This window comes from Cricetulus griseus, chromosome 2, assembly GCF_003668045.3.
Source record: "Cricetulus griseus strain 17A/GY chromosome 2, alternate assembly CriGri-PICRH-1.0, whole genome shotgun sequence".
NCBI lineage: Eukaryota > Metazoa > Chordata > Mammalia > Rodentia > Cricetidae > Cricetulus > Cricetulus griseus.
This window is the reverse complement of record NC_048595.1, coordinates 90,735,800-90,750,235: the sequence shown is the minus strand read 5'-3', so window position 1 is coordinate 90,750,235 and position 14,436 is coordinate 90,735,800. Positions and strand designations below refer to the sequence as shown.

Below are 14,436 nucleotides of genomic sequence, written 5' to 3'. Positions count from 1 at the left end.
GTGGTATTGGTTCTAGCCTATAATGAACCATGAAAAATACATCCACACTTTCTTAACAGAGCACCACTTAACACTGATCTGGAAGCAGAGTGAGTGTGGAAACCAACCCCGGTGCCTCCTAGTATCATTTCTCTCCCCAAATTTCTACTCTTTGGGCATGGTGACCCTTGCCATTGCCTCCCCCCACACACCCCTTCCAGTACACATGATGCTGTGTTTTTATAGTTTTGGTTAAATAAGCACCAAAGGCTACCTTTCTGTAGCCTCCTCAAAATCAGTTCTGTTTTCATTAAGGAAGTCTACCTGGAGTGTTTTCTCTTTAGCTTAATAGTCAGTAATCATTAGTTCATCTAGAAAAGTACTTAAACCTTATTTACAGAAGTTCTTCAGCCTCATCTGAATCAGAAAGTATACAATGCTCTGTTATTTTGAAGTAGCATACTGGGTTCTTTCTACAGAGCATTTTAACTTTTCCTAAAACTTACACTATTGGCTAGAACAGCTTCCCCTGTAGGCTTTATAATACTTTAACAGCAGATGGTGCTACGGATGCACAAAAGTAAATTTTTGTAGACCAGCAGGACTGTCACAGCTTTATTTTGTGACTCATAACATAGAAACAGGCTTTTTAAAACACTTCATATAAAGTTATTGACAATACAAATTTTTTTCTGTTTTTTTTTCTTTTAATGAAAATGATTTAACTTAGAAATCTGCTCTGAAACTTTTGTCTAGTTTTGCAATTCTCAGATATTCCAGTGCAAAAACAGATCCATTACAGACAGCTTAAAGTGCTTGGAATAAGGGCCAATGATAAAGAAAAAGCACAAAAACAGCTTTATCCTGGAGTACAAGGGGAAAGGACATACCGAATCCATATGGAAATATAAATGCTCTATAAAAAAAGGGATGCAACAGTTTTGAATCAGAACAGCATTTCTGTGGTATTACACTATCACCAGTAAATAGTAACAAGAGTACAAATTAGTATTTCAGTATCAAAGTGGTTCCCCATTATATAACACATGGCTCTTTGGAACGATTTTACCTGATATATACAACCATGAGAAGACAACAGACAATCCCTTTAAGTCAATGATTACTATACAGAGAGCAAATGATGTGTAACATCTAATAGGCATGAGGCATATACTTTCAGTACAGACATCTAAATACAGTAGTTTGAGGTTTGTTTGTTCCAGAATGAATTGTGCTGGGTATGTATAGAGAGAGGACTCACTTTCTTTTGTCTTTCTCATATTCACAGTTAGTAAGTTTTCCAAGATTAAAAAGAAAAAAAGGTAAATCAGATGTGTTTACGTTTGAGAATTTCTAAATTCACATAGTACATCTTCACAGGGAATATGAGGAAACTTATTTGAAGATAGGGCTGATTTTTTTTTAAATCTCTAAAATAATTACATTTATACAGGAAAATTGAAGATTGCTGTTCGGATAGTGTAAAAGGCAACACAATATCTATAGATTGTTTCTAGCTTTAGAAAAACATGTCAAATCTACATTGAATTAAATTTTTCTCAAAATGGTTCATAGTGATTTAGGTTTTTTATTGTTACTTGTTTTTGTTTGTGTTGAATATGACCTCAAAATCAGAGTTACTAAAACAATGATTTGCTCAGGGCTGTAGTGTAATGAAAAGTTAGAATATGTTAACAGTGGACTGAGAACGCCAACTAAAGGTCGATTTTGAAAAATAAAGTTTTTTTTTTTCTTTTGTATCTCTGATACATAAGTACAGTGGTATGCCAATAACTATTGGAAACATTTTATTTTTAGAAACCTATGTTTACATTAGTATCAAAATAGTCATTTTTCTTTTCAAGCAATGAGTTACATAACATTACTCTATAAACTTTATAGATCTGAAATCTTATACTTCCAAATTTGCTGTTTAAATTTTAGAATTAGTTGAAGAAACCAGTAATAGTGAAAGCTCACTTGAACTTTGCCATACAGGAATTCACTCAGATTTTGTTTTGTAGGAAGACAGATAACATTGAGCATTAGTGAGATAACATTTTTTACACTGTTTGCCAATGAAAAAAATTAAACCTGAGTGAGAAAAGTCTCAAAAATAGTCAACATGGAATAATTTGTTGACTTTTTTTTAATGATTGGTTAGGCTGAAGAAATTAAACATCTGAGACTGTCAGAGGTTTGGGTGGGTGTCTGATATCCTGCAATGCCAATTATTTTGAAGGTCACAAGCACAGGTTGTATCCAGGAAATTTCAAGCTAGCTGTTTTCTCCTTAAAACAGTTCATTATTTAATGACCCGTCTTAGCTTTTGCACTGATGCTATCAAGTGGGCAATGGAGCGGCCATATTCATTCAGTGGATTCAACAAAACCACCTACATGTGTAAATCAGTCAACTGAATACATGGCACAGAAAATCTGCTAGCCAACCCCTCATTCCTATCCACATATCTACACGGTGACTACACACCATAGTATTCGCCAGGGTCTTAAAAATGTGGCATGAGATGTTGACTACCATGTTGCTTTCTGGACACCAGGCACTAGTTAGACATCCACCTGCAAATCTACCAAGGAAAATAAGGCATGAGGCAGTGTGGTCACATTCCTCTATGCCACCATCATCTTGAAACAGTATGTTTCAAGGCTCCAAAAGCCAATGGTAAAACTTAAAATTCCAAATAACAGTGCAAAGATTTTTGTCAAAATTCCACCTTTTCATTTCCTAGGTTAATTTAAACAGTTAGAAATATAACTAGCAATAATACTACATTTGTGTCAAATAATAAAGGATCTTGAGATGCAGTGTACCGTGTTATGTTAGCAGTCAGGATAGACAGACCCAGACCTCCCACATGTAAATTCACCAGCTCTTTCATGCCACACCTTGAACTCAGCAGCTTGCAGCCCCAGCAGTTGGCTGCTGATCTTTGTTTCTTATGAGGATCTAATGTGTGAAAAGGTCTCAGAAAGATGACCTGGTGACCCATGACTCCAAGCACAGACAACCCCGAACAACTGAACCAAGTCTCCTGTACTTAGGGTGATCCACATTTTGCATCTGGCAGCCACAACAGCAGCTCATCAAAGAGAGAACCAAAGCAGGGCTTTAGTCACACATGGCACCATTTTGTCACCTGATATTTAATGATGTCGATAGACAGCAGGGCGGCTTTCACAAAAGTGTGTGTGACACACCTCAGGGCTTCAGACTTTCTGAGCAACTTGGCACTAGTAATTCTGGCACACTCATTGCCAGCAATGGATGTGTCACCAGGAAACCAGTTTTGTGGTTCGGCACGGCTTAATGGGTGCCTTTAACTTTGATTACCACTGGCCATGACTATTTGATGGATTGTTGTTGCAATCCCAGTGAGAATACACAGGAACAAAAAAGTATGAATCCAAACCCATGGTCTGCTTGGTTCCATACCAGAGTTTCACATCTGTATAAGGTAATGAACTAACTTCAAGTCATTTTCACTAGAGAGCCATACAAGACATAGGCTACAAAGGCACTGCCCCTGTAATGGAATTGTGAGTTCCCATTGCATTGAATTGCATTGCATTGAATAGTGTCAGTACAGTATCCAGTTTGTTTCTCTCCACAGAAATGCAGGATTCTTGTGGAACACTTGACACAGTGCGAAGGAAGACCTATCTCTTCCTTCCTTTCATTCACCCTGTATGAACAGGACTCTTCATACATAACTTTCTTTCACTTTCTCATCTTGTAAAAAAGATGTGAGGACAGCCACATCCACAACTGTCTGATTTTTGTGTAATGAAAGGTCCTTTAAGTGGTCATCATCACTTTGGTCCTTGGCAAAGTTCACAAATACCTGTCAGAAGGAAGATGGACATTCATGAATACCTCTTGACTTGTTCTTGTGTGATTACAGTATCATTATTATGTATGTATGGTTGCATTTTGTCCTTGTGTTGAAATTGTGTCAGGTAGGAGAACACAGAATTGAATAAGTAATTGAACTAGAAAACCCCGTGTGAAGGGGAGAATACTTGAAAAACATCAAAAGCAGTTAAAAATTATTTTTTTACATTACCCCCATATCACCAACTGCTCAATCATCTCATCAATTATCACTTTGGCATATTTGGGCTTGATTAAAAGGAAAAGAAAAAACACTTCCTGGATACCTATTAACTACCAATTTTAATATATTTTGTTATTTAAAAAGGATAAGGCACCTGGCAAAATGCCTGGCTCATGGTTGATAGGCAATAAATGGTAGTTATTATGACTACTGCTACAACAGTCACAATAACTCCATATAATAGAAAGCATCATCTTTTTGCATATGCTCATAGAGATTTATACAGAATAGGCAGTAATAACAGAAGGAATCAAAACACAGACAGGCTGAACTTCTCTCAGGCTCATGGTGGGAGGAAGGACCAGGCATCCTAACCCTGCAGCTTAAAGTACTTTGAACTGAAGGCTTACTTGGTCAAGTGTTGTCTGAGAGACAGAGTAGTCTTCTATGTGGAGTCTCTTTTTGCTCTGGGAGAGGATGCTGAATATCCTCGCCAGAGACGACAAGGAGGAGGGAAGCTGGTACTGTAGCATGTTTCGGTGTTTCTCTTTTAGGACACTTCCTGGAAAGGCGAGTCCAAAGAACTCCTGGACAGGCTTCAGATCAGGGTTGGACCCTGCTATTCGCACAACTATGGTGTAACCATCTCCAAACCTGAGGGCAGGAAAAAAAAAAAAAAGTACGTCCAAATGGAGCATTCCCAGAAAACTTCTCAAGATAATACTTAACCCCAAAAACTCTGCTTTGTACTGAGAAAAAGGGAGATCTCTGGCAGACCTACAGAACAGTTTCTGAGAGAAGAAACCAGTTTTATCTAGTCATGTGTTCAGAACCTTGAATTCAAGATTCCATTAAATCCCCAGTGTGGAACCATGAAGTCTGACACACAAACAAACAGAAGCCTAAGAAATTTAGTCACCTGCCCATGTCCCAAAGTTATCTCCTGGGTTATGGTAGGGCAAGGATGTGAACCCATTTCCATTGACTCCACAGTGTGTCCTCATTACCATAACATCACATACAAATTATTAAATTTAATTTATATAACAAAATTCAGAAGTATCCCAGAAAACTGCTTCTCAGAGAGGTTAAGTAACTTGCCTATAAATCACACAACCAGTATGTGGCAAAGTCAGAATTGGACTACTGCCCATTTAGACATCAAAGCCCATGCTCTTTTATTTTTTTATTAATTTATTTTTTTATATTCCAATCCCCATTCCCCCTCCCTCCCCTCACTTCCTTCTCACCCCACCTCCCATCTGCTCCTCAAAGAGGGTAAGGCCTCCCCTAGGAAGTCTACTAAGTCTGTCCCATCATCACATTGAGGCAGGAACAAGGCACCTCTCTATGAGACCACTGGCAATGGGTCCAAGATCTAACTCTAATGCACAAACTGATTTAGTGGAGCCCATGTTCTTTTTGCTAAGCTCTTTTGTTTTTGTTTTAAGCCACCATGTATACACCCAGCAAAGAATAAACACCGACCATTTCACTAGATGCTATCCCAAAGAAATTATCTGTTACCTGTTCTTCAGATGTTGGACGCTGCCAAGGCACCTGAACCTCCCATTGACCATAATGGCCATCCTTGTGCAAAGAGCTTCACATTCTTCCATACTGTGGGAAAAACAGAAGGAGGGTTTCCTTTCAGAGAGATCCCCCTATATCCATGGAAACATCACCATGACACTTGGCACTCTAAAAAAACAGATCCCCATTATCTTAGAGCATCTCTTGCCAAGATACAGGAATGATGCTCTTCTCTGTCATGCGCTTTACAGTTGTGAAAAGGTAGAAGTAATCCAAATGTTTGCACAAGGAAAAGTTACATAAATTAAGGTAGAACTTTATGAAATGCAATCCAGCTATGAGAAGTGATGGCACAACCAAATTTTATGTCTTGAAATAATATTCTCAATATACACATTATAATTACATTTTTTGTTTGTAAAACACTTATGTGTGTATAGCTTTGCATAAGAAAACTCTGGACTATATACAGACAAATGATAATAGTTATCTTGAAGTGGAATGATTCCAGGTGATAACTGTTTCAGTCTTAGCCTTTGTTTTCTAATTTTCATTAATTAACCAAATATAATCAATCACACACTGCAGAGGCCAAGACTATATAGTACAGACCTATGAGATGTGAGAACTACAGATCTCCCCTCCTTGACAATGCTTAGGGCACAATTCCACAAGAATCTCCGAGCTTTGGGGTCCATGCCTGTGGTTGGTTCATCCTATAATTAGAATAAAATAAGTTTAATTATTTGCTGAGAAAAATACCAAAGATAATTTTTTTAATGCTAAAGATCATGCATGGTGTGGTGGCACACACCCTTAATCCCAGCAGTGGGGAGGCAGAGGCATGTGGATCTCTGTGAGTTCAAGGCCAGCCTAGTCTGCATAATGAGTTCCAGGTAGCTAGGACTGCTCTGTGAAATCCAATCTCCAAAAACAAACAAACAAACAACAAAAAACCCAAAAAACATTTTTTAAGAGTAAGGTTTAGGCAAAACTAATATATTTTCCCCTAGGTCACTCCTTGTTCTATTATACTTGCTAATCTTATGCAAAGTTCAGATTCATATGGTCAAGGTAACATTAAAGCCTCAAGTCAGGCTTCTTCCCATACCTCTAGTGTTTTCTACAAAATGAGTGTCAAGGGCCACTGCCCAGTCTGATCTGGTTTTTCTTTATCTGCATGTAAGGAACTATGGTCCAGTGTCTACTATGGTCACCTCGAAGCACTGTCCTCACTCTCTGTCTTTGGAGGATGAACATACAGTCATGAGCCATGAAGAATGTTCCTGAGAGAGATCAAGTCTCACACTCAGCTTCAGCCATACTAGGAGGGATTATCCAAGGCAAGAAAACAAGGTGTCTGGAGCATGTTTTTGGGGGGAAGCCTTTTAAGGTCCAGCAGAGTCACCCAGTGTGCTCTGTGGGAGGAGCTTCCCTGTGCTTCTTCAAGCCTGTTCTGCAGTGAATGGCAGATTGACTTACTGTCACCCTGCCAAGTATGCAACATGGCCCACATGTGACTTCAGATGAACCACGTTCATTCATGACAGAATAGCTGCTACCTTCCCCTCACACTCACCACCTGCACACTCACCAGAAACACCACAGGAGGCCCGCCTATCAATGCCATGGCCGTGGAAAGCTTCCGTTTGTTGCCTCCACTATAGTTACTGGCATATTTCTCTCCATACTTTACGAGGCCCAGTTTGCGAATTGCCCATTCACCAACCTAGAGAGACAAAGAGCACTTTGAGCTTTGTCTGGTTCAGTACTATCATCATGCTTTCTTACATGAGTAGGACTCAAGTCTCAGCTACCTCTGAGGACTCAGGGGAGGGAGAAGAGATTCGTGTGACAGGACCGCACTTGCTCCCTGACCCCTAGCCTGTGTATGCCTACTCTCCCTTCTCCCACCATGAGAATGGGTGCAGAGAAGAGACTACAGCAGGGCAAGGAAAAGGTCTCAGCTTGCCACCATGTGTGAGAAGCTATGCCATATAAGGGTATCAAAAGAGACAACCGGGCTTTCTGGTTCCCACAATACCTTGCCAACTTCTTTTTCTGGGACTCCCCTCAAGAGGGCAAAGAACTCCACGTGCTCTCTCCCAGTCAGCAGCTCGGTTATGGCATCAAACTGAGGGCAGTAGCCCATGTTCTGATGTACTTCATGGATATTTGTTAAGATGCTGTAAAGGAAGATAGAACCAGTCTTCAGAGATGTTCTGATGAGACAATCTGGTCTGACATCCCTACAAGAAATATCCTGGTACAGAACAAATCTACACCTGCTTCTGAAGTTTTCAGGGACAGCCTTGCTGTTCCAAGGATGCCAACTCTTCCAAGCAGTAAGGGTCCTGTCTCTGCCCTGCCTTGGTCTCATTGGCTCATGAATACTTCAACCTGCAGGCTTGGTTCAGTTTCAAAAGGAGACTATGTTGTGGAATAATGTTTTTGTACACTGTGAAGATTTGTCACTCAGAATGGTTTAATAAAAAGCTGGACAGCCAACAGCTAGGTAAGATTTTTGGGGCAGAGAGGATGTTGGGAAGAGGAAGGGCAGAGACAGAGAGTTGCCAGCCAGAAGGAGAAGAAGCAGCATGGGTACTGCAGAGTAAAAGGAATAAAGCCTCAAGATAAAACGTAGATTGATAAAAATGTGTTCAGTTACTTTATTAAGAGCTAGTTAGTAACAACCCTCAGCTATTGGCTGAGATTTCATAATTAATAATCAGTCTGTATATGGTGCTTTGGGAACTGGCAGGCAGGACAGAAAAGTCTGCCTACAAGTCAATGCAACTGTAGCACAGTCTTTGCCAACAACCTCAGTCACACCTATCTGGAACTTTAAGCACTAAGTCTCCATCCCAAACTTGACTGTGTGAGATGGTCCTAAGTACCAAGTACCCTTTTACTCCAGTCTTCTCCATGACCTTGTGGTACCACATAAGGTCCAGAAATGCTGGGTACGAGCTCCCAACTGCTGAATCAGCCCTAACATTCATGTTCCAAACATCCTGGTTCCAGTAAACACACAGTGCAGACTCCCATATGTTCCTCTATTTGCTTATTTTATTATAGACCCTCTAACATATGGTAACAGAGAAAAAATACACATATAGACAATTTTACTTATACCTGTGGGGGTGCCCTCTAGGTCTATGAAGCCAGTTAAGCTAACAGTTGTCATTATCTGAAAACTTCAGCACTCATACCCCAGTATGATGGTTGCCTTTCAGCTACTTCCAGACAGTCATGAACTTGACACAGGCACAGCCCTCTCTGCTTATTTAGTACTCTTGGGTCAGCCTTCTTAAGACTTGTAACTGAGGAACCCATGGTCACTGTGTCTGACTCCCATAGCTACATTGCCCAAGCCAGTTGTATAATCAGTAGCTGAGATAAACCTTAGGATGTGCCAGTTATTGTCACCTCTGCCTGTTCCAGGAACTTGGTACTAGAAGAAGACTGGCGAGTCATTACTAGTCACAAAATTTCTATTCCTTTAAGGGTCCTTTAGATTACTTTAGATTACTTAAAAAAAAAAAAACTCAGCAAGAGATGGGATAAGTTCATGATGTACCTGACTCTACAATAATACTGACTGAACCTCTACCCAGCATTTTTGAACTATGAGCAATCTCCCATTGCTGGATTGTGAAATAAATTCAGTAGGTCACAGCACCAGCAATTTTTAAATGTCATGACACAGACTAGAATATGAACTATTAGGGTACCCAACAAGAAATAACAGTAGATTCCATTTTAACGAACTTTTCATTTAGGTGTATATATGCCCATGTGCCTACATGTCTGTGTATATGTACTACATTCAAATGAAAAAAAAATGGATTTTCTATGTGGCCATGATCAGCAAAGTTCCAAAGGTATATAATATGTATTTATTTATATAAAAATAACCTGGAGAAGCCCCACATCTTTAGAGTACTCAAGGAAAATGTCACTAACAGGTCTCTAATGTGTAGCTTTATCCACAAAGATTAGAAAATAACTTAACAGTGGCTTTCTCAACTGGCACACACTTTAGAGAGGCAATTAGACAGGTATATGCCCTTCTACCACACAGTGACTTTTCCAAGCAAATAACAGAAATTATCTACAGGGATATATTTACACAGTGAAAATAGTAACTAACTAATGCCCAATGTTTATAAGGAATTGATCAAATGAAGATATTTACTTAGTGGAGTTTCTAGATTTTAGCTTATGTAACCCATTGGGAACTCTTCATGATAAACTTGTTACTAATAGAAACTCAAAATCTATACAGAGCATTGCTCTGACATGACATCCACATGCATCAAAACAGATCTGAGCCAATGGAAAATTATAACTGAGTAATTCTAGGAATTTACTAAAACATCTGTTCCCTCAGAACAAGTAAATTATATGTCTGTAAATTATACCTAAATAAAGTTTTAGGGACGAGTGAAACTGCAAGAAAATATAAAAATAGTGCTTATTTTCAGGTGGTGAATCAGAGGTGATTTTAAGAGCTTTCGACCTAAGTCATTTAAATGTTTTTACAAACTACAGTACTGGGATAGTCAGAACGTAACAGTGTATTTCTTTTTTTCTTTTCTTTTTCTTTTTAGGGAAGAATGAGTTTTTTGAGGTACAGTTTGGAGGTACAATCATCATAGGAAGGCATGGTAGCAGAGATGCAAGACACCAGGCAGGAAGGAGACATAAAGTAGGGCTGGACCATAAAGTCTCAAAGCACATGCCTAGTCACATACTTCCTCCTGCTGGGATCCATCTCCTAAAGGTTCCACAACCATCCCAAACAGCATGACCAGCTTAGAATCAAGTGTTCAAACACATGAGACTATGGGGGACATTTTCAAATCAAGCCACTACAAGGATGAAAATGTAAATTCTGTCCCAAGACCAAGTATAACCAGACCCAGATCCAATTTCTTAAAGCTGAAGAAAGAAAGTCTGCACAGCAAACACAGGGTGCTTCTTCCCTCACCTGTTTTTGTTGAGAAAAGCATCCCCTCTGGTCACAGTGGTGTCTCCCGTCAGCATCTTGAAAGTTGATGACTTCCCAGCACCATTGACGCCCAGAAGTCCAAAGCACTGAAAAGCAAGACTAAGTTAGCTGCAGGAACAAACTTGTAAATTTCAGTCTGCATGGCCTGATAAAAAAGCCTCCTGGACTTGGATGTGATTTGCCACTGACCCCAAAGAATCACTCTTATCAATGAGATGTTCAATATTCAGATGTTGTGCGTGCGTGCGTGCGTGCGTGCGTGCATTCTTGCATGTTTTTTTGAGAGAGAAAGGGTGGGGGAGAGAATGTGTTTATAGATGGGCTATGTTGTAGGTCAATCAGTGAAGAACTGTAATGAAAGCCACTGGTCACAACTCACCACCTACCGACTACCCTAATAACATACAAAAAAGTAAAAAAAAAAAAAAAAAAAAAAAAAAAAAAAAAAAAAGGAAAAAGGATCCTCAAAGCATGATCTAGATGTGCATGCCTTCTCACACTGCCTGAGTGCCCAATATTGTCCTATTCTCTCCATAACTGATTATTTTTCATAGACACAAATAAAGAAACCTTTAAAAGGCATTTCATATTATCACAGACACCATTGTTTGATTTGGTAGATATAGTCTGAATTAATAGAGATAAAACACAATATAGACACAGTGCTTTTACCTCACCAGGAGGAATGCCCACACAAATCCTGTCAACGGCAGGCTTCCGCTTCCTTCTGTAGATCTGCAAGCAATGAAACACAGAAATCCATGTACCTCAGTGACTAGGGGCTTTACCACAACTATGGGCAAGGGGACTCTAAACCACACACATTACGAAATACAACTCACCAAATGACTAAGCCACACAGTGCATGTGACAAGAGGCTTTTAACTGACTGAAACTCAAAATTGAATTTTTTTATTTCTAACCTGAGTATTTAAAAACACTTGATATTATTTTAAAATTAAATTACATAAGGTACAAATCTATGTCTCAAACACAATAAAGCAAAATTTAAGGGTTACAGTATTTGGAAAGGGCTAAAGCAGACCTCATCTTTCTGAGCAATGGAGGTAGAGTTGCTGTTTGAGCCATGAAACTCAAAATCAGCCATTTATTCTCTGTGCCTTGGCTACACACACAATGTTAGTATGTTTTAATAACTAACATAAATATAAATATGCAAAATCAATAAATCTGTGAGTGGGAGTTGCATTATAGAAGTATTTTGAGTAGGATTTATTTTTTAAACTAACAAGTCTCCATGGAGTATTTTAAATACAATCAACAAAGCTTGGTGCAGATGCACATTTGGGGAAGCATTTTGTTTTAATTAAGCAAGTCAGCAAAATGCTAGCCAGCAGATGAAATGAAGAAAACTGAAGACAAGCTATTGGAGTCCATACTGGTGGCCTCACCTTAGTCAGCTCCTTGATTTCCAGGATGTCGTTCTGTCCTCCACCATCCAGGATTCTCTGTCTCTCGCGTCTCACATCCTCATCCTCATCATTCAAAGGAGGAAGCTTTGCCTTCACGGGTCTTCGGAGAAACATTTTTTAAGAAAGATCAAACTTTGCAGCTTCTTCCCAAGGCAAAAATCATTCCTCTAAAACGATCTTATCAAGCCCACTTGCCACCGCTAGGACAGATAGGACTGGGAGCTGAGGATGCTCACAATAGAAAAATCTACTTAACTGTGTGAGCTCAGCTCAGTGAAGTCACCCAGGACAGGGTTCCCCCTCCACCCACATGCAGTTATTCCAAAGACTTCTGAGAAAAAGCTCACCTGGGCCTGATGAAAAACCTGTACTGGATCAGTACAGTAATGAGGAAGAACACCACCCCTTCCACGGCCATGGCAAAAAGGTTTCGTCCTACCAAGTCCCAAGAGAGTGGAGACACAAAGCGATTCTCCCCTGTGAGACACAAAGCAGACATCTGGTCAAAGAGGAGGTATGGGAAACCACCACCCTACTTCCTGTTTCTGGGGTGAAGATTCCCTTTGAGTCTACCTTGAACATGGCTTCACACAGAGAGTACACTTTAGTTGTATGCGGTTTTTGTTGTTTGTTTTTCCATTGAAATTAGTAAATCGTATGCTTAACCTGCCAGGCTAATTTAAGTGTAAAAATCTTTTGAACACTTGAAAAATTAAAGGACTCCCTTTATATTAAAAAAAGAAAAAAACAGGGAGGAGGGAGGAGGGAGGGAGTAGAGGTGGAGAGAGAGAGAGAGAGGAGAGAGAGAAAGGGAGAGAGAGAGAGAGAGAGAGAGAGAGAGAGAGAGAGAGAGAGAGAGAGAGAGAGACTCCTTCCTTAGCTTTGTGGTCAATTTCATGTAATTTTCTAGAAATGCCAATGGCCACCACCCATGACAAGAAGAAAACAGGAGTAAGGAAAGTGGCTACTTCTGAGATTTTATTTGGAGAATTATAATATAATCTGTCAGTCAGAATTTCAGAGCCAATTTGCATTAGATCTGTAACTTCATTAGGACTGCTAAGATTTCTTTTTTAATGAGACATGCCCTCCCCCCCCAAAAAAAAAAAAACAGTCATGTCTAATAAGGCAAATCCTGGGTAATTCTTGGGGTCAGATTTTTTTTTTAGCTCTAAGTTTTAAAATAACAAGTATTAGAAAACACACTCAAAAGATGCCCATTTCTGCAGATGTAACCCAGTGACTTGTTAGATGGTTTTAGAAAAATATCCCTGAATTCTTCTTATGTCTCCTTTGTATGGCTAAACTGAAATAAAGTCCCTCTTCTATGTTTATTGAGTAGCATAGCCCATCTAACCAAATTAACCAGCCAATGAATAATAATCACATAAGGTAGGAGGCATTTCAACCATTATAAAAGTAGAAAAAGCTTCTACAAATTACCTCTGGGCAGATACATGAAACACAGTATGTGAGCACACTTGCAGGCCAATGGTTCTTAGCAGACTCTAAGTGCAGGTCTTTCTTTTTGAATCTCCGACCCTTATCTAATTGCCAAGGGTATGGCTTGATTTTCCCAGTGATTTGACAAACTGATTAGTGACATTAGGCATTAGTTTCAAACAAATGCCAACATTTGCTTCCAAAATTGGTTTGTTTATTTGTGATGAGACTCATCACAGACCGGCTGTGTTGGTGGTATTAGCCTATAAGGGGTGTTGAGGGGGACAGACCTCCTGGACCCAGTCACACCTTCTTCCTAAAGCAGCAATCAGAGTGCCGAGGCCCGTGAAAATGGCCTCCTCCATTAAAGCCAGTCCTGCAGCTACTGCCTCACTCACCAAACCTCTCCAGGGCGTCAGCCATTGCCTGGTTTTTCACCATATCAATGAGCCCTCGTCCCAGGCAAAAATGTGGGAAGATCAGGAACACAGACTTCAGGATGTCATTGATGTTATTCAGCTTCTGAAGATGAGAAAGATGAGAGAGAGACTTAGATCATTCATAGTGGGAGTCTGAAATATGGGTGTGAAAAAAAGCATCTGATTCCCTGGACCTTTGCATTCAGACACCAATAAATAGCAGCAGGTCTTTTCTTCAGAAAATCTTGCATGTGAAAGGAAAAAAAAAATTTTAAACTTTTGTTTACTTTTAATCAGACACAAATCCACAACAAAACATTAGCTTAGCATTTTAAAAGCAGATCATTTGTATCTAGGTCAATATTTGAGTTTCAGTATTTTGTTGAAATTTGAAAAACATCTTCTCAATTACATCAGGATGTATCATGACCCCATAAGACAGGTTGAGTAAATATCAAGCCACTGGAGCTGCAGAGGTGGCTCAATGGTTACAGAGGAGCAGGGTTTGGTTCCCTGTACCCACAGACGGGCTCACAACTG

General features: G+C 39.6%; 1 protein-coding gene across 1 annotated transcript in view; it reads right to left on the bottom strand.

Annotated features, from left to right (window-relative positions):
* Window positions 1-578: 578 nt before the first annotated feature.
* Abca1 (ATP binding cassette subfamily A member 1) overlaps window positions 579-14,436 on the bottom strand; it is a 128,882-nt gene continuing 115,024 nt past the window's right edge. Inside the window, exons 40-50 of the mRNA XM_027403085.2 lie at window positions 13,876-13,999; window positions 12,382-12,511; window positions 12,014-12,134; window positions 11,274-11,336; window positions 10,581-10,687; window positions 7,632-7,773; window positions 7,182-7,316; window positions 6,200-6,303; window positions 5,582-5,674; window positions 4,465-4,708; window positions 579-3,841 (exon numbers count right to left, since the gene is read on the bottom strand). Of these exons, the coding sequence (XP_027258886.1) occupies window positions 3,701-3,841; window positions 4,465-4,708; window positions 5,582-5,674; window positions 6,200-6,303; window positions 7,182-7,316; window positions 7,632-7,773; window positions 10,581-10,687; window positions 11,274-11,336; window positions 12,014-12,134; window positions 12,382-12,511; window positions 13,876-13,999 (1,404 nt within the window). The 3' untranslated portion in view covers window positions 579-3,700. The remainder of the gene's footprint in view (window positions 3,842-4,464; window positions 4,709-5,581; window positions 5,675-6,199; window positions 6,304-7,181; window positions 7,317-7,631; window positions 7,774-10,580; window positions 10,688-11,273; window positions 11,337-12,013; window positions 12,135-12,381; window positions 12,512-13,875; window positions 14,000-14,436) is intronic.